Raw genomic sequence first — 22,112 nt, forward strand, 5'->3', positions numbered from 1 at the left:
ATACCTCAAAATTTATTAATAATAAAATCTGTCATTACAAATAAGTTGTGATAAATAAAGTCAAAAGATCACAACTAAAAATACAAGAACTCAAAAACCTTAGAAATTTAAATTGCTCCAACTGGATTAACTCTCTACTGAACCTAAGCATCTAGATTAGCTAAAACTCCAATGCTGGCTGTATGCTTCTGGAATGCTGCTGCTGACAAGGCCTTGGTGAAGGGGTCTGCTAGCTGCGAATTCGTGTCAATGCTCAAAACAACTATTTCACCATGCTTTACCCTTTCTCTAACACTATAATACTTTAAATCAATGTGTTTAGAATTATTTGACCTTTTAATGTTCTTGCTAAAGAAAACTGCTGCTTCATTATCACAATAAATCACAAGTGTGTCTGCCACAATGTGACTTAACACTTTAGTCTGCATCAAGAAATTCCTGATTCAAAGTCCTTCACACACAGTTTCATATACTGCAATAAATTCAGCTTGCATGGTGGAGGTTGAAACTAGTGTTTGCTTTATGGTTTTCCAAGCAACTGCACCTCCTGCTAGCGTGTACACATATCCACAAGTTGACTTCTTGGAGTCTGGATAGTTCCCTGCGAAATCAGAATCTGAAAATCCAACGAGTTTCAGATTCTCCACTTGCCTATAAACTAGCATGTAATTCTTTGTTTTCTGCAGGTACCTCAACACTTTCTTCCCAGCTACACAATGTTCATGGCCTGGATTAGACTGGAATCTCGATAAAATCCCTACTGCAAAAGACAAGTCTGGCCTAGTGCAGACTTGTGCATACATGAGACTTCCTACAAGTCTAGCATAAGGCTTTGACTCCATATCTTCTTTCTCAACATCACTTTTGGAACTTTGCTTCTTGGTTGATCTCCTTTGGACATGGGGACTTCTCCAGCTGCACACTTCTCCATACCAAATCTCTTCAAAACTTTGGTAATATAATTCTGTTGAGACAAACCAAGTAGTCTCTGTGCTCTATCTCTTTTAATCTCAATGCCTAGTACATAGGATGCTTCTCCTAAGTCTTTCATGTCAAAATTATTTGACAGAAAACTCTTAGTGTCTTTAAGCAGTTTAATGTTACTGCTAGCCAAAAGTATATCATCCACATAGAGAACTAGGAAAATAAAATTGTTCCCAACTGTCTTCAAGTAAACACACTCATCAACAAGATTCTCTGTAAATCCAAAAGTAGAAATCACAGAATCAAATTTCTTGTACCACTGTCTAGAAGCTTGTTTAAATAAATTGATTTTCTTAACCTGCATACTAAGTTTTCACTTCTAGCTTGCACAAAACCTTCTGGCTGCCTCATATAAATCACTTCATCTAGTTCACCATTCAAGAAGGCTGTTTTAACATCCATTTGGTGCAGCTCCATATCAAAATGAGCCACTAAAGCCATGATTATCCTAAACGAGTCTTTTATAGAAACTGGAGAAAAAGTCTCAGTAAAATCAATGCCCTCCTTCTGTGTAAAACCCTTGGCAACTAATCTTGCTTTATGTCTCTCTACATTGCAATTTGCATCTCTTTTGGTTTTGAAAACCCATTTACAACCTATAGGTTTCTGATTAGGGTCAGGTTCAACTAATTCCCAAACTGCATTTTGGCTCATGGAATCAATTTCTGCTTCCATTGCTAGCTGCCATTGGTGAGATTCATTACTTTCAATAGCCTGGTTAAATGTTGTTGGATCATTGTCCTCTGCACAGTCCATTTCAATTTCTGCTTCTTGCAGATAAACAATGTAGTCACTATCTTCCCCCCCCCCCCCCCATAAGTTGGTTTTCTTGCTCTCTGTGATCTTCTAGGCTGAGGGTTGACAGGGACTTGATCAGTTACAGGGTCAGTTACTTGACCAGTGACAGTTACTTGGTTAGTTACTTGACCAGTGACATGGTCAGTTACTTGTCCAGCGACAGTTACTGGGTCAGTGACTTGACCAGTGACAGGTACTTGACCAGTTACATGGTCAGTTACATGACCAGGTACAGTTACTTGGTCAGTTACATGGTTAGTGACATGACCAGTTACATGACCGGTTACTTGATCAGGGACAGTTACGTGGTCAGTTACTCGACCAGTGACTCGATCAGTTACATCTTGTTCTAAAGGCAATACAACACTTATATTCTCATCTGACACAATTTCCTCAAAATCTGAGGTTAAATCCTCAAGGTTTGTATTGTGAACTTTTTCACTTAGAAACTTTACTTGATGTGTTTCAAAAATTCTAGGTGAATGATGAGCAGAATATAATTTATAGCCTTTAGATTTATCTGGATAACCTATAAAATAGCAACTAACTGTCTTAGGATCAAGTTTATTCAAGCTTGGATTATGTTAATGCTTAAAGTCTGGCGGTAGCCAAACCTCCGTTTAACGTGGGTCCGGCGGGCGGACCGCTACTCGGTATACTTGGTGATTCTTGCTGGCTGCCAAATGAAAGACAGGGCGTTAGAGGGAGACCGCGTTGGGCGGTCTTCACTTCTCCGATGCCTAAGTCAGTTGCTATATAGGCAGCACAATAATAAATGAGTAGTTAATGCGTAATAATGAAGAGAGAAGAGAGGACCTTTTATAGGTGAGGAGAGGTCTGATCTTCTCTTTGTTTTCGATGTGGGACTGATATGCTTCAGTTCCCAGTTTCAGTAGCTTCTGATGCCGTCTTGGCAGAGTGCGTGGCGGCGCGTCAGCGATGATCCCGGGGAACTCTTGTGCTCAGGCCGTGGCCCGCCTGGCTGCCTATCCGTGGGTCACTCCTTTGGCGGCAGTTGGTACCTCTGGCGGTACGATGAGGGTGGCTGATTATAGCTAATTATGCTTTGCAAACGTACATGTAGGTACAAGTCCCCCAAGTCCCCAGTCCAGGAGGGCAATCTTGGTTGGGGAGTTGATTGGCGGTTTCAAGCGTTTTCTTCCGCTAGACTTTTGCAAAAGCATAATTAGCGTCAGTGCGTTGTCAACCATGGATATTACTGAGCAAACGCTTTATACCCTTTCGGGTGGGCCCCTGCTAGGCCCCCCAGGGAGTCCCCCACTCCCCGGCTAAGATGGACCTCCGGATGGTCGCAAAATTTGTTTGGTGAGGGGGAGCTGCACGGAGCAGAGGGTGTTGGGTAGCGAACCCAATCTTTAGTACCCGAGTGACGGGGGTCAACGTACCTGATCAGGGCCGTCGTAGACTGTTGACTAGTCCCCGTGTCCCGTAGGGACGATCTGACTGTAACGCCGCGTGGCGGTCATTTGTCAGAATGAGGCGTGGCCTCGGGATCCGCCGCTGGCGGGTGTCCCCCCGCTGGTCTATAGCAGTAAACAGCGTCCAGTGGACGTGCTTGGCGTTGCTTTATTGAGCGGTACCGCGCTGAATAAAGTACGCGACTTGCCAGATAAAAGAGGTTTCCGCTAGAGGTGTGTAGCGGAAGGTGCCCCATTTGTATGATGACAAGGGAGAAGTTCCGCTGTTGGGAGACTTCGTGAATAACAGCTAGTGAAAAGTTCCGCTGGCGGAGTTCCGCCCAGCGGAGCCCGTCACTTGGAGAGGACAAGTGAGAAGTTCCGCTGGCGGAGTTCCGCCCAGCGGAGCCCGTCACTTGGAGAGGACAAGTGAGAAGTTCCGCTGGCGGAGTTTCGCTCAGCGGAGACTGTCACTTGGGGAAGACAAGTGAGAAGTTCCGCTGGCGGAGTTTCGCTCAGCGGAGACCGTCACTTGGAGAAGGCAAGTGAGAAGTTCCGCTGGCGGAGTTTCGCTTAGCGGAGACCGTCACTTGGAGAAGGGCGTACTTCGGACTGCTTCCGTGATACGCCCTGACACGTGGCAAAGAACTAGAGGGTTAGCGTGTGGAGACGCGTCTCCTCAGTCCGGCCGTCTTCTCGTCATTAATGCGAGTAATGATGGATTTCGTAACCGAGGCGACGCCTCGGTTAACCCGGAGGGTTAGTGCGATCAAGGGACACGTGTACGGCTGGGGTGTGATGTCGTTTTCTAGCGGACGGCCCAAAAACCTCTGACGTAGACATAAAAGGGGGGGAACGTATTGAGAAGGGACATCAGAAAATCCATTCGAACTGTTTGTCGTCTTCAAGCTCTGCCCAGCCGAGATTTGCAGAGAGTGCCGTGCGTTGGTGGAGTTCTCGTGGTCGGAGAGACGAAAAACTTCCGTCGTCGGGGCATAGCGAGTATCAGCACGCCAGAGAGTTCACGACTGAGGTGAGTGTTCTGGTTATCCTTCTCTTTGGTTTCGTGTTTTTGTCGATTTATGGGTTTGGTGTTTGTGTCTGGGATTGGTGTGTGAACTGGGTTTCTCGATGTTCGTCGGGGGTGTAAGATGAGATTTGAGGGTAGGGTACGGTGTTGAACAGAGAGTTGTCAGTTAGGGTTTTGCTAGATGGTTGAATCTGGGTTGAGGGGGGTTTGTTCATATTTTGGTATTTTCTGGGTAGCTGTTCGTGGTGTTTCTGTGCTATACCTGATATAGGGATAGGTTAGATCCTTCTGTGGGCTAACTGATTTGGGTTTTAGGATTTGGGATGGCCAACGTCGTAGAGATCTCGAGCAGTGAGGACTCCGGGTCTGACGTGTCAATCAGTGTGGCGGATAGGGTTTTTATTGACTCGTTGCGTCCGTCTGCCCGTGCAGGAACCTCACTGCCGGAGCCGTTAGACATCGAGCCGCTGCAAACCATACCCTGGGAAGTTGTCATGGGCCGTACGTCGCGTCCGGAGAGTTCTAGGGCGGGTGAGGAAGCTGCTGCGCGGGAGAGGAGTGAGGAGCAGCTAGCAAGTAATAGTGCCGCCAGTGGTTCCGCTGACGGGGGAAACGTGACGGGAGAGTAAACAGAGTCGGCGTGGGTTCTTCAGGATGGGACCCCCGTCGACGAGGCGGGAGGGCGGATGACTGCCGCCGCGGTCAACCGGATGAAGCGGATATACCGGCTGCCGGGAGCAGTGAAACTTCGTCAACCGACGGCGGACGAGAAGGCCTCAATCCTTCCAGCGGGGTTCGCCACCGTTCACGAGGCAATATTCCGCCAAGGAGTGACGTTGCCGCTTGTACCCAACCTTCAGATCCTGGTGTGTGAGTTCGGCGTCGCTTTTGGGCAGATCTGTCCCAACATGTGGCGGTTGATGCTGGCGATGAACCCCTTGTGGCGGCTATCCGGGTGCGAGGGGCCGACGGTGGCGGAGGTTTTGCATTTCTACAAACTGGTGTACGTTAAACGCCAAGGTTGTAGGGGGCAAGTAAATTTGAGCAGCCGGCAGGGAGCGCCCAAGCTGATAGAAAATTTGAGGGATTCGATGTCCTACTGGCGGGGGACGTTTTGCGTGGCGACGACGGGGTGGGAGTATCAAGCGGAGTCCAACCAGGGGGAGCCGACGTTTAGGATTAAGTCGGAGTTTCAGCCAATCCGAGGTTGTCCGTCGATCTCCGCTGAACGTATTTGGCGGTTTATTGTATATGTTGCAATCGTTTGACTGACACCTTCTGTTGTTTGACAGCGGGACTGCGCTACAATCTGACGCGAGAGGAAGAGTGCCGGGTTGCGCGTATCAAAGGTTGTTGGAAGAATCGCAATTTGCTGGACTTCCGCCTTCTCACCGGTTGGGAGCTGTTGGTCGACCAGCAGCTGACGCGCGCTATTGGTAAGGGATCTCCGCCACATTGTATCTCTTGGTAACTTGGTTAAAGCTAACGGGTGTTTGCATGTTCTCAGAGACTCCGCCAGGCAACAAAGCGAGCCGTGACGCCTTTGACAAAGCCATGGACCGTGCGGAGATAGACAACTTCTTGGAGGCAATGTATGCTTCAGGCGAGGCGGCCCAAATGACAGTCGTGAATCCGGAGACGTTGGAGGTGAGCGCATCCGAGGTGCCGGTGACGCTGCCCATGCCGCATCACTCTCACCTAGGGCCCGACGGTCTGCCCAGCGTGCAGGCGGATGGACAAGCGGGCGGGGGAAAAAAGGGATCCTCTGCCGTGCCGCAGAAGGAAAGAGTGGTTGGCACTCGACGTGGGCCACAGAGAGAAAAAGTCGTGGCGCCAGTGGGGGCTGCCGCCACTGCGGTGGGGAGACAACCGCCGAAGGGGACCAGGGCTGCGCCCACTGGAGATACCCGGTCGATCCTGCGAAGGCGGCGCCAGTGTGACTCGGCCGGGGAGGAGGATGATGACGAGACCCTCGAGGTCCACAGGCAGAAGAGGAGTCGACAAGACCCGTCGAAGGCTCCTGTGACGGCCGAGAGAGAGATGCCCGTGAGCGATCTGGACTCTTTCGCCGCCTTCACCGAGTTCATGACCGACAGTGAGCGGGAGTTTCTCTATCACCTGTGCGAGCGGTTGTCGTTCGGCGGTCTGGCAGGGATGACGCGGCCAACGGCGATCGAGCAGTCGCCCTTTAGCTCAGCCTTTGGGCACCTGGCGGTTGGGCTGAACGAAATGTTCTTGGCGGCCTCCAAGCAACCCCGAATTGAGGGACAGCTCCGGGAGGAGGTTAAGAGGCTTGAGAGGGAGCTGGCGGAGGCCAAGGACAGGCTGGCGGATGTGGAGCGACGCCTGATGAAGGCGGATTGTGACGCTGCTGACGCTCGAGGCAAGCTAGATGTAGCTATCCAGCGGGACATAGAACGAAATGATCAAGTGTCCAAGCTGGAGCAAGACAAGGCCTTGCTGCAAGAGCGTGTGGCCGCCAAGGAGAAGAAAATTGACATCCTGCAGCGGGAGTCTGCCACCAGGCAAGGGGAGGTGAAGAGACTGGAGGGTGAGTTGGCCCGGCTGAGGGATGATGGAAGCCGAGCCGCCGCTGTGGAGAATTTCAAGCGGTCGGCGGAATACAAAAACGCGCTGAATGAAGCGGCGAAGGCCGGCGCCCTAGCAAATGTCGAGATGCTGCAAGCGAAGGGTGCCATTGACTGGGCCAAGGCGTCCCTGCCCAAGGCGCCGCAAAAAAATGTAGCGCAGACGAAGAAACCCCCGCCAGTACCTAGTCCCCCTGCAGGTGGTAGCTCAGGCAGCGGGTATCATACTCCGGTGGATGGGACCATAGAGACGCCAAGTCCCACCGCTCGAGGGACTGACCAAACAAGCTGCGCACAGCCGCCGCAGTCCGAAGTAGGCGACGCCGGGGCCAACCCCTGACATGCCGGGAGTCGTCTGTTTTGATTATGTAGCCGCTGAGGCTGAAAATATATGTACTCTTTTTTTGAATGTAAGGAACAATTTTTGGGTGGGGAGTCCCAGCCCTGAATATATGAAGTGGAATTTTTGACGTTTGTGTGATGACATGTCTATACCGCTAGAGTTTTGACTTAGGATTTTCTTTTGCAATCAATGAAAAATTAAAGGAATTAAGATTGGTCCAAGTGCACAACGTAGCGGACGAGGTCCGCTGACGATTGCTGGCGTTGCCAGCTGCCCTCAGTGCTAGACTTGGTAACAATGGTTTGAATAATTCCTCGTTTCATTGATAACTGACTGGTCAGTGTTAACAAAAGTGGGGATGTACTCGTTGGGTAGCTTCCCTTAGCTAAATATTGAACAAAAATTTAGCTAAGTCAAGATGCTCCTGGGTAGCGACACGACTATTTGTAGTAATACCGAAGGTGTTCGGTATTCCAAGGATGGGTCGTAGTGACGCCATCCTTGTCCATTAAGTAGAAGGTGCCTGGGCTAACGACTTCTACTATTTTATATGGACCTTCCCAAGTTGGGCGGAGTTTTGTTGGTGCTGGAATGACTTCCTTCATTACCCAGTCCCCCAGTTGGAGGTTTCAGGCCTTGACTCTGGCGTTGTAGAAACGCGATACTCGTTGCTTGTTTTGCAGATTTTGCAAATGGGCCTTGTGTCGTTTTTCCTCTAGGAGGTCCAAGTCCAGGTTGATGCCCTCGCCGTTGGTCTCTGGGTGGTAGCACTCGACCCGAGCGGTGGGTTGAGCTACCTCGACAGGCAGAACGGCCTCAGTTCCGAACGTCATACAAAAGGGGGTTTCACCAGTGGCGGAGGATGGAGTCGTCCTGATGGCCCATAGCACTTCTGGAAGCTTTTCCGCCCACAGGCCCTTGGCAGTGTCGAGTTTCTTTTTTAGCAGCTTCTTGATTATCTTGTTTGCCGCTTCGACCTGGTCGTTGGTTTGGGGGTGGGCGACAGAGGCAAAGCTCATCTTGGTACCCAGATTGGCGGTGAATGAAATGAGCTCCTCATTGTTGAACTGTGTGCCGTTGTCTGTAATGATTGTGTGTGGGACACCATAGCGGCAGTAAATGTTTTTCCAGAGGAAGTGAATGACTTTGGCGGTAGTGATGGCCGTCAGTGGCTCTGCCTCTATCCACTTGCTGTTGTAGTCGATAGCGACAATGATGTACTTGAACTGTCCCTTGGCGGTTGGGAATTTTCCCATCAAGTCGAGGCCCCATGTAGATTGGACCCATGGACCGATGATGACTGAAAGTGGTTCCGCCGGCGTATGCGGGAGGTCGGCGAACTGCTGGCACTTGTGGCAAGATCTTGACACCTGCCGGGCGTCGTCACCAAGGGTAGGCCAAAAGTAGCCCTGTCGCATTGTACGATTGGCCAGGGATCTGGCGCCCGAGTGGTTGCCGCACTCCCCGCCGTGGATTCCTGCCAATACGACCTTTCCTTCCTCCGGGGTTAAGCAGCGGAGGTTGGGGTGAGTGAACCCCTGTCGGTAAAGCTTGCCATTCTGGATATTGTAGCGGGTTGCTCTCCGCTGAATTTGGCGTGCCTTGACCTTATCCTCTGGTAGCGTGCCGCTGCGCTTGTATGCAGTGATCTCGTCCATCCAGCTGGGGTTGATTTCAATGTTGAAGATCTCTACTAGGGTTTTCGTGATGCTTGGCTTGTCAAGGCATTCCACCTTTGTGTCCGCTGGACTTTGATGTGGCTGGGCGGTTGCCAGTCTCGCCAGGGAATCAGCCTTGGCGTTCTTTTCCCTGGGGATTTGTGTGATGGTATGGAAGTCGAACTTTTTGAGCAACGTTTTGACATATCCCAAGTATGCCGCTAACTGTTGGTCCTTGGCCTGGAAGCTGTCGTTGACCTGGTTAACGACTAATTGAGAGTCGCTGAATATGTTGACGCTGTCAGCCCCTGAGTCAATGGCGAGGAGTAAACCGGCGATAAGGGCCTCGTACTCCGCCACATTGTTTGAAGCTTTGAAGTTGAATTTCAACGCGTACTCCGCGTTCAGTCCCCCGGGTCCTGTTAGGATGACTCCGGCGCCGCTGGCCTTGGCGCTGGCGGATCCGTCCACATGTAGGTTCCAATCCGACTGGAGGGGACTTGCCTCCCCGACGGTTACCACTTCCGCTCCGGGTACCATTTCTACACCGGGTTCAGGTTGACGTTTGGTGAGTTCAGCGATGAAGTCCGCCACTGCCTGGCCCTTTATGGCGGTTCTTGGTTTGTATTCTATATCGAACTCGCTGAGCTCGATAGCCCACTTGCTGAGGCGCCCCGAGTGTTCAGGATTCTGCATTACTTGCCTCAGCGGTTGATTGGTCAACACATGGATCGTGTGTGCCTGGAAGTATTGGCGGAGGCGCCTGGCGGCGACGATAAGTGCAAGGGCCAGTTGCTCCAAGGGAGGATACCTTGTCTCTGCTCCGTTCATGCCTCTGCCGGCGTAGAAAACTGGGAGCTCATCTTGGCCGTCCCTTCGGACGATTGCGCAACTTACCGCCGACTCGGATACCGCCAGATATATGAATAGGGTTTCTCCTTGAACAGGGACAGAGAGGAGAGGGACTGCCGCCAGGTATTCTTTCAGGCCCTGGAACGCCGCCTGACATTCTGGATTCCAGTCGATGACCTTCTTGTGCGTTGTTTTGAGGAGTTTGAAGAATGGGGCACACTTATCAGTGAGTCGAGAGATGAATCGAGAAAGGGCGGTTAACTTGCCCTGGAGGCACTGGACGTGTACCTTATACTCAGGGTCCGCCAGGTCAAGGATGGCTTGGACCTTGTCTGGGTTAGCCTCGATGCCCCGCTCGCTGACAATGTATCCCAGGAATTTGCTAGCGGTGACAGCAAAGAAACATTTTTCCGGGTTGAGGCGCATACCATAGGCCAAGAGAATGGTTACTATGATCCTGAGGTTTGCCACATGTCCGCCGGCCTTTATGCTCTTAACTAGCATGTCGTCCACGTAGACCTCGATGATTTTTCCCAGATGCTCCGCGAACATGGCGTTCATCAACCGCTGGTAAGTGGCACCGGCGTTCTTCAGACCGAAAGGCATGACATTGTAGCAGTAGAGGCCTTTGTCGGTGGTGAAGGTTGTGCATTCCTGGTCGCTGGGGTGCATTTTGATCTGATTGTACCCGGAGAAAGCGTCCATCATGCTGAGGAGCTCATGTCCGGCGGTGGAATCGACCAACTGATCGATACGGGGTAGTGGGAAACTATCCTTTGGGCATGCCTTGTTGAGGTTTTTAAAGTCAACACACATCCGCCACTTGCCGCTAGGCTTTTTGACCATCACCAAATTTGAGATCCACTGGGGATAGATGACTTGGCGGATGAATCCAATGTCCTGGAGTTTGGCGACCTCTTCTCCGATTGCCCGGTACTTTTCCTCATCGAAGGCCCTCCGCTTCTGCTTGATGGGATAAAAAGAGGGTTTGATGGTCAGTTTATGAGTGATAATCTCAGGGGAGATACCTGGCATGTCCGCGTAGGACCATGCAAAGACGGAGGCGTTATGACGTAGGAATTGAATGAGTTCTGCCTCTACTTCTGGGTCTAGTTGGGCGCCTATGCGGACTGTCCGCTCAGGGTGCTCGTCCGAGATGCAGACAACTTTCAAGGATGTGTCTGGGTTGACCGGCTCCTTCCTTACATACTTCTCCTCCTCATCCCTAGGGTCCTCGAAGATATTTGGTGGCGGTGACTGATTTCCCACCGTTAGGACATCATGGCGGCGTGTTGACCGTGCCATAGTTGTTGAATAACACTCGCGTGCCAACTGCTGGCTTCCCCTCACACTGCCCGTGCCGTTAGGTGTGGGGAACTTCATGAGAAGCATGTATCCGGCGATAATGCACTTAAGCTTGTTGAGCGCCGGTCGTCCGAGGATGGCATTATATGAGCTGAGACAATCAACAATTATGAATTCTGTATGTACTTCCGCCATACATGGACTAGAGCCAATAGTCAGCCGCATATAGTCAGAACCGAGCGGCTGTGTGACGTCACCAGAGAAGCTGAGCAGTGGCTCATGGTCCTGGAGCAACTTGTTATTCCGCTTGAGATGGCTGTAGTAACCGTTAAAGATGACGTTGACAGCGGACCCGCTATCTACCAATATTCTCCCCACTGAGAACCTGCCAAGAATGGCGTCGACCAAGAAGGGGTCATCATGGGGTAGGTGTACCCCGCGCTCCTCCTCCTCTGAGAATGTAATAGGTTCCCAACCCACCTTTGGGACTTTGGCGGATCTCTCGTAACGGATATGGCAGACCTCCTTTGGGTGATTAATGCGTGCATAACGCTTCCTGGCTCTGTGAGACAAGCCCGTGATTGGAGCACCGCCGTCGATTGTGTTAATGCGGCCCAACGTCTCTACGTTGGCAATCACGGGTGGCGGTTGGCGCACCTTGAACTGTTCCATCTTGCCTTCACGGTACAAGGTCTCAATTGCCGTCTTCAGTGCGTTGCAGCTGTTGGTATTGTGGCCGCTGTCCTCATGGTATTTGCACCATCTGCCGGTGTTTTTGGGTTTGCCCGTCTTTGGGTATTTTGCTGGAGGAGGTGGCGGGATTTGATCCTTGCACTGATTGTATATTTCCTCGTACGAGGTTGTGAGGACCGTGAACACTGCATATCGCTGAGAAGACTCCGTTTGCTTGTTGCGGTTATCTTCCTGGGTTGGGCGGTTGCCCTTGTGGTACTGATCCTTCTGCCGCTTGTTCTGGTAGTGGCCCTGTGGCCATTCCCTCTTCTTGTCAGTTGGCGATGCGGCGGGTGCTTTGTTAACGGTCTCATGATGACTGGAGGTGGGCTGTGTTGCCTTTGCTGGCGTTGCCGGTGGTGGTGGGACTTCTCCATATGTAATGAATTCCGCCTGGGCGTGAATGACCGCCTCACTCATGATATGGTCATATGCCGCATTTGGATGATTGTAGTTGAGGTGATAGAGGAACGGCCCCTTGAGGAGTCCTTGCTTGAAGGCCGCCGATGCCATCGATTTGTCCAGATCGCGGCACTGAGATGCTGCCGCTCGCCACCTTGTAACGAATGCCTTTAGTGATTCGTTCTCTCCCTGCTTGACGCTGAACAGCTGACTCGTGTTATGATGTCCGGCGGACAATAAGATGAACCGGGAGAGGAAGGTATGTGACAGCGCGTTGAATGAGTCAATGGACCCTGGCGGACATTCGAAGAACCAATTCATTGCCTCTCCGTCTAGTGTCTCGCTGAACAAGTGGCACAGAGTGGGGTCGTCAAATCCCTTGTTGTTGGTGACCTTCTTGAAGGTGTCCATGTGGACGAAGGGGTCGGTTGTACCGCTGTAATGCGACATCTTTGGAGTTTTTGCGTACGCAGGCCTGATAGCTTGTAGAATTGCAGCGGTGAAGGGCCCTGGTCTGGACGTGAAAAGTGGACTTTGAGTTGGCGGCGTGGTGCCCGACTCCGCCCGGACCAGCCTTTGTTCCAACTGCTGCATCCTCTCCAGAATTTGGGCTGTTGCGTCGCCGGCGGTTCCGGCGTATGTACTCCGCTGGGCTTGCCTACGCCTTGGCGCAGGCGGATCGCCCTCAGTTCTTGCCCTAATTTCCGAGCGGTTGGTGCGCGGTACCGACTCTGCCTCCTGTTCCAACATGAGTTGGGGAATGGGCGGTGGTCCCATCCCTAGTAGTTCAGGGGGGTCCAACGGGACCTGCATCTGTACGACTGGTTCTGGTCCCAATGCACCAGCGTTGGGATGACTACGCCTTGTGCTATGCGAATGCCCGCTCTGTGCCGGGTTGGCGGTTCTTTCCAACGTCCTTTTCAGGTCATCAAAACGCGACATCAGCGTAGCCACCTGCTTTTGTGCTTCGGTCTTCTCTCTGCGCTCCTCTTCACGCTCTCTGTTTGCCTTGTGAAGGTCTGCCAGTGCCAGCTCGTACATGGCGGCGAGGTCCTGGCCTGGCGGGCGGCTGTTGCTTGGATTCGTCTCACCGCCGGGGTTAGTTGGGGTGTTGAATAGTGCGCGGTTAACACCTACCGCTGGATTGGATGGTTGGGGGATGGCGGACTGGTCTGCCTGCTCCTCAGCGTTTCCCCCGCTACCGCTAGTCATGGTAGTTGTGATGGGATGACCTCTTGTTCAGGGGTTCCCACAGACGGCGCCAATGTTAATGCTCAAAGTCTGGCGGTAGCCAAACCTCCGTTTAACGCGGGTCCGGCGGGCGGACCGCTACTCGGTATACTTGGTGATTCTTGCTGGCTGCCAAATGAAAGACAGGGCGTCAGAGGGAGACCGCGTTGGGCGGTCTTCACTTCTCCGATGCCTAAGTCAGTTGCTATATAGGCAGCACAATAATAAATGAGTAGTTAATGCGTAATAATGAAGAGAGAAGAGAGGACCTTTTATAGGTGAGGAGAGGTCTGATCTTCTCTTTGTTTTCGATGTGGGACTGATATGCTTCAGTTCCCAGTTTCAGCAGCTTCTGATGCCGTCTTGGCAGAGTGCGTGGCGGCGCGTCAGCGGTGATCCCGGGGAACTCTTGTGCTCAGGCCGTGGCCCGCCTGGCTGCCTATCCGTGGGTCACTCCTTTGGCGGCAGTTGGTACCTCTGGCGGTACGATGAGGGTGGCTGATTATAGCTAATTATGCTTTGCAAACGTACATGTAGGTACAGATTATAAATCCTAGCTTCTGCATGACATCCCCAAACATGGCAGTGATGAAGACTAGGTTTTCTGCCACACCAAAGCTCAAAAGCAGTATTTTCTATGGCTTTGCTAGGTGTTCTGTTGCAAATATAATTTGCAGTTTTTAAAGCCTCACCCCACAGAAATTTAGGCAAACCTGTTGTACACATCATACATCTAACCATGTTCAAAAGAGTCCTATTCTTTCTCTCTGCAACACCATTCTGTTGTGGGTTATAGGGTGTTGTATATTGAGCTTTAATTCCATTGTCTTGCAAAAACAAGGCAAATAGACCCTTTTGTTGGCCGGATTCAGTGTACTTGCCATAGAACTCACCCCCTCTATCTGATCTTACTGTTTTGATTTTCTTTTCTAGTTGATTTTCTACCTCAGACTTAAAGATTTGAAAAGCTTTCAATGCTTGTGCCTTTTCTGAAAGTAGATAATAAACATAACTGTATCTAGAAAAATCATCAATGAATGTGATAAAATACACATTCCCACAGATAGTTTGATGCCTAAATGGTCCACATATATCAGTGTGTATGAGTTCTAATAAATTTTGGCTTCTATATGCAGTCTTCTTTCTAGTATTAGTTATTTTTCCCTTAAAGCATTCAACACAGTCTGTTAGATCAGAAAAATCAAGTTCATTTAGGATGTTGTTTTTCACCAAAATTTTCAGTCTCTCTTTTGAAACATGGCCGAGTCTTCTATGCCATAAAAATGCAGACTTTTCAGTTAGTTTGGTTCTTTTAACACCTGTTAAAGTGCTAGTACTGTTGGTGTTATTTTCAACAAGTAAAATTTCTTGTTGAGCCATTGAACAATTTAACTGTAAATAATCATTCATAATAACACCAGAACCAATTTGAACAGAATTTTTAGAAATAAGAATTCCATTACTATCCATAACAAGTCTACAACCAGATTTTACTAAAAGAGAAACTGAAACCAAATTCCTTCTCATGGAAGGTACATAAAAAACATTGTCCAGAACTAATAATTTTCCTAATCCTAAATCGAGCTTTAAGGTTCCAATAGTCTTGACTGCCACTCTCATGCCATTGCCTACACACAGGTTCACTTCATCACTTTTTGGGATTCTCCTCCTTATGAATCCCTGCAAAGAATTAGTAATATGAATAGGTGAGCCTGAATCTATCCACCAAGACTGTGGTTCAACATTTATAAGAATAATTTCTAAGGAAAAAACTGTATTAGAAAAAATCTTACCCTTTTTGGCTAACCAATTCTTATAGCCAGTGCAGTCCTTTTTCATGTGTCCTACTCTTTTGCAAAAGTAGCACTTGAACCTGAATGGCCTGTTTTCCTTGGCCACTGCAGCTGTTGAACTCTTAGTTATGGCTTTGGTAGGCTTGAGCTTATTCTGGGGCTTTTTCCTTTTAGGCTTCTCAATGAGGTTAATGGTTGTAGCAGGTTCCTTTTCTTCCTTGATCCTAGATTCCTCATCCACACAGATGGATATAAGTTCATCTAGAGTCCAGTTTCCCTTTTGAGAGTTGTAACTGGTCCTAAGATGACTAAAACTGTTAGGCAAGGAATGTAGTGCATAATGCACTACTTGCTCATCCCTAACCCCCATTAAGAGTTCCCTGAGTCTGCCATTTATATTGATCATCTTCATAATATGCTCTCTAACTCCCCCTGAACCCATGTACTTCAAATCATGAAACTCTTTGGTTAGTCTAGCTGCTTCTGCTTTTCCACTTTCTTTAAACTTAGCACCTATGAGTTCCAGAAAATCTGATGCTAGCTCAGGCTCTTCTATACTTCCCCTGACAGTCTTAGACATAGATGTTCTGATGAGGTTCTTAGCCATTCTATTGGATCTATGCCACTTCTTGTAAAGGTCAGTATCTTTCTTGGTGCTCTTTTCATTTAACTCTTCAGGCTTATCCTCAGTAAAGCAGTAGTCTATGTTCTCATGCATTCCCATATAATTTTTCACAGAGTCTAGCCAAGATCTATAGTTGGTTCCAGTTAACATCAAGACACTGTTCAAGTTCATGTAAGAGTTACCTAAGGAGCAAAACAAAATTCATGTGAGTTCTCAATTTTGTAAAGAAAATAACTTTAAGTTTTCTGTGTTTTATTTGGCTTTAAGCAATCAAAACAAGAACATACAGAAAACCTAAACAAACCATACTTGCATTCATGTCAGTTCATAACAAAAAACAATATTAAGCATCACTTTTGAGCAGAAACTTAATATACTGGAGTTCTTTATCAATATGCCATGTTCAATGAAAACAAGTTATCCAAAGAAATTTATCCACATCTTTAGACAGAAGAAAAATTTCTAAGTATCCATATTTATTTTCATCAAGCATGCATACTGCTGTTTTGTATTCTAAAACCATACTTAACCACTTCTTTGGAAGATAAAACTGAAGCATAGTTTTAAAACACAAAACACAATTTCAGTTTTGTTACTCGATTAGGTACAGTTACTTGGTCAGTTACTTGACCAGTTACACGTACCTGATCAATGTTTTCTGCCAACATCAATGAAGGATGCTTTGTGCATCATAATCACTTATGCCAACAGAAAACCACAAAACATATGAGCTCTTTTACTTTACATTCTATCCAGATTCATCCTTGTAAGAAAATTAAGCTCTTGTATCTGTCAACTTTAACAAAGTGTAAACAAAATTTGGGAGATTTCTGTTCTTCATACAATTTTACACAATCACATATACAATACCATATCATCAATCAATTGAACATGCATATCAATTCACACATACACATTGAAGCACAGACAATTGTTTCGATTCCAAGAATCCACAGAACAATCAAGAAATTGTAAATTTCATCCGGTCACCATCTACTCTAACCTAACGCACGCCGGGAATGCTTCTAGGGTTCTTGAGCACAATCAAAACTTAATTATCATGCTATGAATCGAAACAATTTTCACAGAAAAAACCTGTTTTTGCTTTTTCCCCAATTTGCTGCTAAAAAAAAAATCATAGCGGAAGCGTGAATTTTATAATTAACCAGATGCAGCAGTCGACTTAAGTAACTTACCTTGATCAGGTACCTGACCAGTTACTTGGTCAGTTACTTACTTGGTCAGGTACCTGATCAGTTACATGACCAGTGACTCGGTCAGTAACCTGATCAGTTACTTGACCCGTAAAGCAAAAAACCCTTAAAAAAATTTATGTTCATTTTGCAAAACCCTAAAACGATTTTTCATATTTGTGAGCCTATGCTCTGATACCAATTGTAAAACCATAATTACATGCTCACAACATATGCACAACAATCATAAAAGGATTAAGGCTTACCTTCAGCAATCACTGGCATGGATTCCATCTTATGCAGCTGCTAAACACGATCACTGAATGTGGTCTTCTGTTACTTACCAACTTGCTTCTCAATGGACAGAACTTATGCAATAGTCTTGGTAGTAATCAGGGACCAATTCATCTGTATATATATGAGACTTAAACCTCAAGAAGCTTCCCATTAAAGCATTCCTTGTCGGTTCAGGTTTCACGGTTAGATTCCTAATGTATCACAACTTGTAGCCTTTCTTGTAGACTAAGTAATGGATTACTATCCTTAATGAATTGATACACTACTTCATTAAGTCACTAGTATTGATTCACTGTTTGTATCCATGTTAAACTAGGATTGATATTAAGCTAATCATCAATTACTTTATGATGATATGTGTTATGTCCATATTTGATCTTACAAAATGGCCTAGAATTACTTGTGGCAGACGACATCAAAGAGTAACAGCCTTAAACCTACAAGGCAAAATGGCCTAGAATTACTTGTGGCAGACGACATCAAAGAGTAACAGCCTTAAACCTACAAGGCTATGATTTGCATGGAACCATATCACCATACATTGGCAACCTCTCCTTTCTTAGGTTTATCAACCTTCGAAACAACAGCTTTTCTGACAAGATTCCACAACAAGTTGAACATTTATTCCGACTCCGACATCTCAATCTCAGTTACAACATGTTGGAGGGGGGAATTCCAGTCAACCTGACCTTGTGTGCGGAACTGAGCATCTTAAGTATTGGAGAAAACCGCCTTACTGGCAAAATTTCTTCAGAGATTGGGTCATTGAGGAAGCTTGCATTTCTCAATCTACAGAAAAACAATATGACAGGACCCATCCCACCTTCCTTGGGGAATCTTTCATCACTCACTGTACTTGCCTTGGCATCCAACAATTTGGTGGGTAACATTCCAGAGCTGTTAGGCCAATCGAGAAGCTTATCATTTTTTGCAATTAGTGACAATAATCTCTCTGGTATGATCCCTCCCTCTCTTTTTAACATATCATCTATGAACGCCTTCTCAAATTCGTATAATAAGTTTAAGGGTAGTATTTCGCCTGGTATAGGCCTAAACATGCCTAATCTCCAAATAATGTCCCTCAGCGGAAATGAATTCTCTGGACAAATCCCAGCTTCACTTTCCAATGCTTCTCAGCTTCAAAAGCTTAATTTTGGGTCTAATAATTTTGTTGGCCAACTTCCCGCAAGTTTTGGAAATTTTCCTAATCTCCAGCTGCTCAACTTCGAGTCAAATAATCTAGGAACTAATTCATCAAATGATTTGGGATTTATATCATTCTTGACAAATTGCAGCAATCTGGAGATGGTTTCTTTGAGTAATAACAGTTTTGGAGGTGTTTTGCCGAACTCTATAGCCAATTTCTCAACCCAACTAACTCGACTCTACCTTGGGGGCAATCAAATAACGGAAATGATTCCTAAAACATTAGGAAATCTGAACAATTTAATACTCCTGACCCTGGAAGAAAACTTGTTCACTGGTATCATTCCAGCTTCTTTGGGGAAGTTACAAAAGCTGCAAAAATTATATTTAAATTCCAATAGATTATCTGGACGGATCCCATCTTCCCTAGGAAACCTCACCCAATTGTTTGAACTCTACTTATCAGCAAATGAATTAGAAGGAAGCATTCCTCCAAATATTGGTAACTGCAAAATCTGCAGGTGATGGATATATCACACAATAAGCTTAGTGGAGATATACCATCACAGGTCATTGGTCTGTCCTCCTTCTCTCTCTTGCTCAACTTATCACAAAACTCGCTAACTGGCATTCTGCCTGCGGAAGTGGGTAAGCTGAAGAATATCAAGATATTGGACATCTCTAATAATAATTTGACCGGAGGAATTCCAGAAATTATTGGAGGCTGTCTGATCCTTGAATTTCTTTACCTACAAGGGAACCACTTTCAAGGAATCATACCTTCTTCTTTGGCTGCTTTGAGAGGTCTTCAGTATCTAGATCTTTCACGAAACAATTTGTCAGGATATATTCCAAAAGACCTACAGAGGCTTCCATTCTTGAATTATTTGAACCTTTCGTCCAATAATCTGGAGGGTGAGGCACCGAAAGGAGGAGTTTTTTGAAACACAAGTGCAATATCATTGAATGGAAATACCAAACTTTGTGGTGGTGTTTCGGAATTGCAGCTACCAGCATGCCCCGTCAAAGTCCCAAAGCAGAGAAAGTTGCACGGCTTCAAACTAAAGTTCACAATTTCTTTAGTCGTTGGATGCTCTCTTCTATTTGCAGTGATCATATCTCTTTATTGGAGGAGAAAAACTCAAAAGAATAAACCGCTATCTACAGTGTCATCAATCAAATTCCTTCCAAAGGTTTCATACCAGACACTTCATCAAGCTACTGGCGGATTCTCTCTGAGCAATCAAATTGGATCAGGTGGTTTTGGCTCTGTATACAAAGGGATTATTGATCAAGAAGAAAACAATGTTGTTGCCATAAAGGTCCTCAACCTTCAAGAGAAAGGAGCTTCCAAGAGTTTTGTGGCAGAATGCAATGCACTGAGAAATATCCGGCACAGGAACCTTGTGAAGATCTTAACATGTTGCTCTAGCACAGATTACAATGGTAATGACTTCAAAGCTCTAGTTTTTGAGAATATGTCAAATGGAAGTTTAGAGGAGTGGCTACACAGAGAAAACCAATCAAGGAGTTTGAACCTTCTTCAAAGACTGAATATTGTTGTTGATGTGGCTTCTGCGTTGTGTTACCTTCATGATCATTGTGAACCACAAGTCATTCACTGTGACATGAAGCCGAGCAATGTTCTTCTTGATGATGACATGGTTGCTCGTGTTGGTGATTTTGGGTTAGCAAAACTCATCTCAACGACCACGGACTCCTCTCAAAATCAAAGTAACACGGTTGGAATAAAGGAAACCATTGGCTATGCTGCTCCAGGTAATAATCTTCCACTACGTACGTTATAATTTCTTAAATTTTTGTCTACATGTTTATTGAAGATAAATAGAAATATGGACAAAAGACTAGAGAAATAGGAGCATATATGGTAGCTTATGCTCAATGTGGCACAGTGGCAATGACAACCAACTTAAATTTTAAGCCCTAACAAATGAGTCAAATGACCAAGTGCACGTTCGCAAGCAAGATAAGATACGTCATCTCAAAGATTGTAATATCAATACATGACATAAATGAAGTTTTTTATAAAGAGAGAAAAGATACCGATTATAAAGTTTATCTCACTTTCTGTCTCAACCCAAAAATGGAATTCATTTGTATAATATATTCATACATTAATAATCATTGATGATGAAAAAGTTTTCATACGAGTCTGATCAACAGAGAGACTATTCATACTATAGAAGTTAGGTTCCAAATTATACAAAGAGAACTAATATATGTACTTGATTGTTTTGTGAGTCACAGAGTATGCGAGTGGTGTTGAGCCATCAAGACAAGGGGATGTATATAGTTATGGGGTGCTTGTGTTGCAAATGTTCACAGGAAGAAGACCTATCGATGAAATGTTTAAAGAGGGTTTGAACCTCCATAACTTTGTCCAGATGGCCATACCAGGAAGAGTGATGCAGATTGTAGATCCTAGTCTTTTGGCCACTTTAGAAGAGACAGCACCTGCAACATCTCAAAATATAGTGAACTACATTAGTAGTTACAATAATGAAATCGAAGTCGTTGAAGAAAACATTGACAACGAGAATTTAAGCAAGATGAACACTTATGTGTGGAAATGCATACTTCCAACCCTTAAGATTGGACTTGCATGCTCGGAAGAATCACCAAGGAATAGAATGTCTATGGAGGAGGTCCACAGGAAGCTACACCATATAAAAGATGCTTACACTAGTGTTGACATCTGTCAAGAAAGGCCAAGAAGAAGCTGAACAATAGGTGCTGTTATTTCTTCTTTATTCTGTGTGCAACAAAACGGTATTTTTTTTTCTCGCTCTTTTTCATTTCTTATTTATTTATTTATTCTTCCTTACTTCTTTATAATTGTATAATCATGTTTTTGTGCAAAAATACTTACAGAGTATGGCATGGAAAGCGAGGTGTCAATATTATGTGAACTATACTATAGACGAAGACGTCTAAAGGCAGAATGATAGCCTGAAAGTGTGGAAGAAATAAGTTGTAGCTATTAATAAGTGAGTGCTTGATTTTGATCTTTAGGTTATGAGTTTCTTATTATACATGTAGACTTCCCCTAAGATCCAATGGAGACTAGCAATGTTGTATCTTAATTATGTGTAATAAGTGATGTAATCGAATTGAGTTTGTGAGAATTATCAGAAAAGACCAAGGAGTCCAATTCATAGCTATAATTTTGTTTTGTTTTGTGTAAATGGAAACTAGCAAGTCCGGGAGTACCTTTCTTAACATTGGCGTTAGTGGAAAATCATCACTTCCGACTCAACCCGGCACCTCTTCTTGTAAAGAACATGTCTTCAAACACCTTACCTTCATCTAATTAAGTCAGCCACCACATTTTCTGCAAAATTGAATAATGCATCATTAAATGAAGAGTCATTGTGAGAAAGAAAAAAACGATTAGTATAATCACTGAAATGTCAAGTTCTAGTTTACAGCAGTACTAGAATATGGTGGGATCGACTGTGTTCACCTTCTACTCTATTATGGTGCTCGAGCTAAATTTAGGGTGTATTTGGTATGTCTGTGCTTTTAAGAAAAGCTAGCTTATGCTTATTTATGAAAATAAGTAGCTGAAAAGCAAAGCAGCCGAGTGTTTGGTAAACTGACTTTTTTTAAGTGTTGTCAGTGGCAAAGTGTTTGGAAAACTCAAAACTAGCTTGTGCTTTATGTTTGTAGAATGACCAACTTAGACATGAAAGATTAT

At 46.1% G+C, this 22,112-nt stretch overlaps 2 protein-coding genes across 2 annotated transcripts; both read left to right on the forward strand.

Moving 5' to 3' along the window:
• The first annotated feature begins 17,905 nt into the window (after positions 1-17,905).
• LOC133744357 (probable LRR receptor-like serine/threonine-protein kinase At3g47570) lies at positions 17,906-18,919 on the forward strand. Its single transcript, XM_062172479.1, has one exon. It carries the CDS (start codon positions 17,906-17,908, stop codon positions 18,917-18,919), a length of 1,014 nt encoding a protein of 337 aa, XP_062028463.1.
• On the forward strand, positions 18,919-20,243 carry LOC133744358 (probable LRR receptor-like serine/threonine-protein kinase At3g47570). The gene is made up of 3 exons (XM_062172480.1): positions 18,919-19,309; positions 19,505-20,173; positions 20,236-20,243. The coding sequence occupies exons 1-3, from the start codon at positions 18,919-18,921 to the stop codon at positions 20,241-20,243; spliced, it is 1,068 nt and encodes a 355-aa protein (XP_062028464.1).
• The last annotated feature ends 1,869 nt before the right edge of the window (positions 20,244-22,112 follow it).

Source organism: Rosa rugosa, chromosome 4 (assembly GCF_958449725.1).
Source record: "Rosa rugosa chromosome 4, drRosRugo1.1, whole genome shotgun sequence".
Taxonomy (NCBI): Eukaryota; Viridiplantae; Streptophyta; class Magnoliopsida; order Rosales; family Rosaceae; genus Rosa; species Rosa rugosa.

Bases quoted from the DNA above. Each gene is read 5' to 3' on its own strand.
- LOC133744357 (XM_062172479.1), top strand. From the start codon at position 17,906: ATGTTGGAGGGGGGAATTCCAGTCAACCTGACCTTGTGTGCGGAACTG.
- LOC133744358 (XM_062172480.1), top strand. From the start codon at position 18,919: ATGGATATATCACACAATAAGCTTAGTGGAGATATACCATCACAGGTC. The intron at 19,310-19,504 runs GTGAGGCACCGA...TTCTATTTGCAG, and splicing joins TTCGTCCAATAATCTGGAGG to TGATCATATCTCTTTATTGG.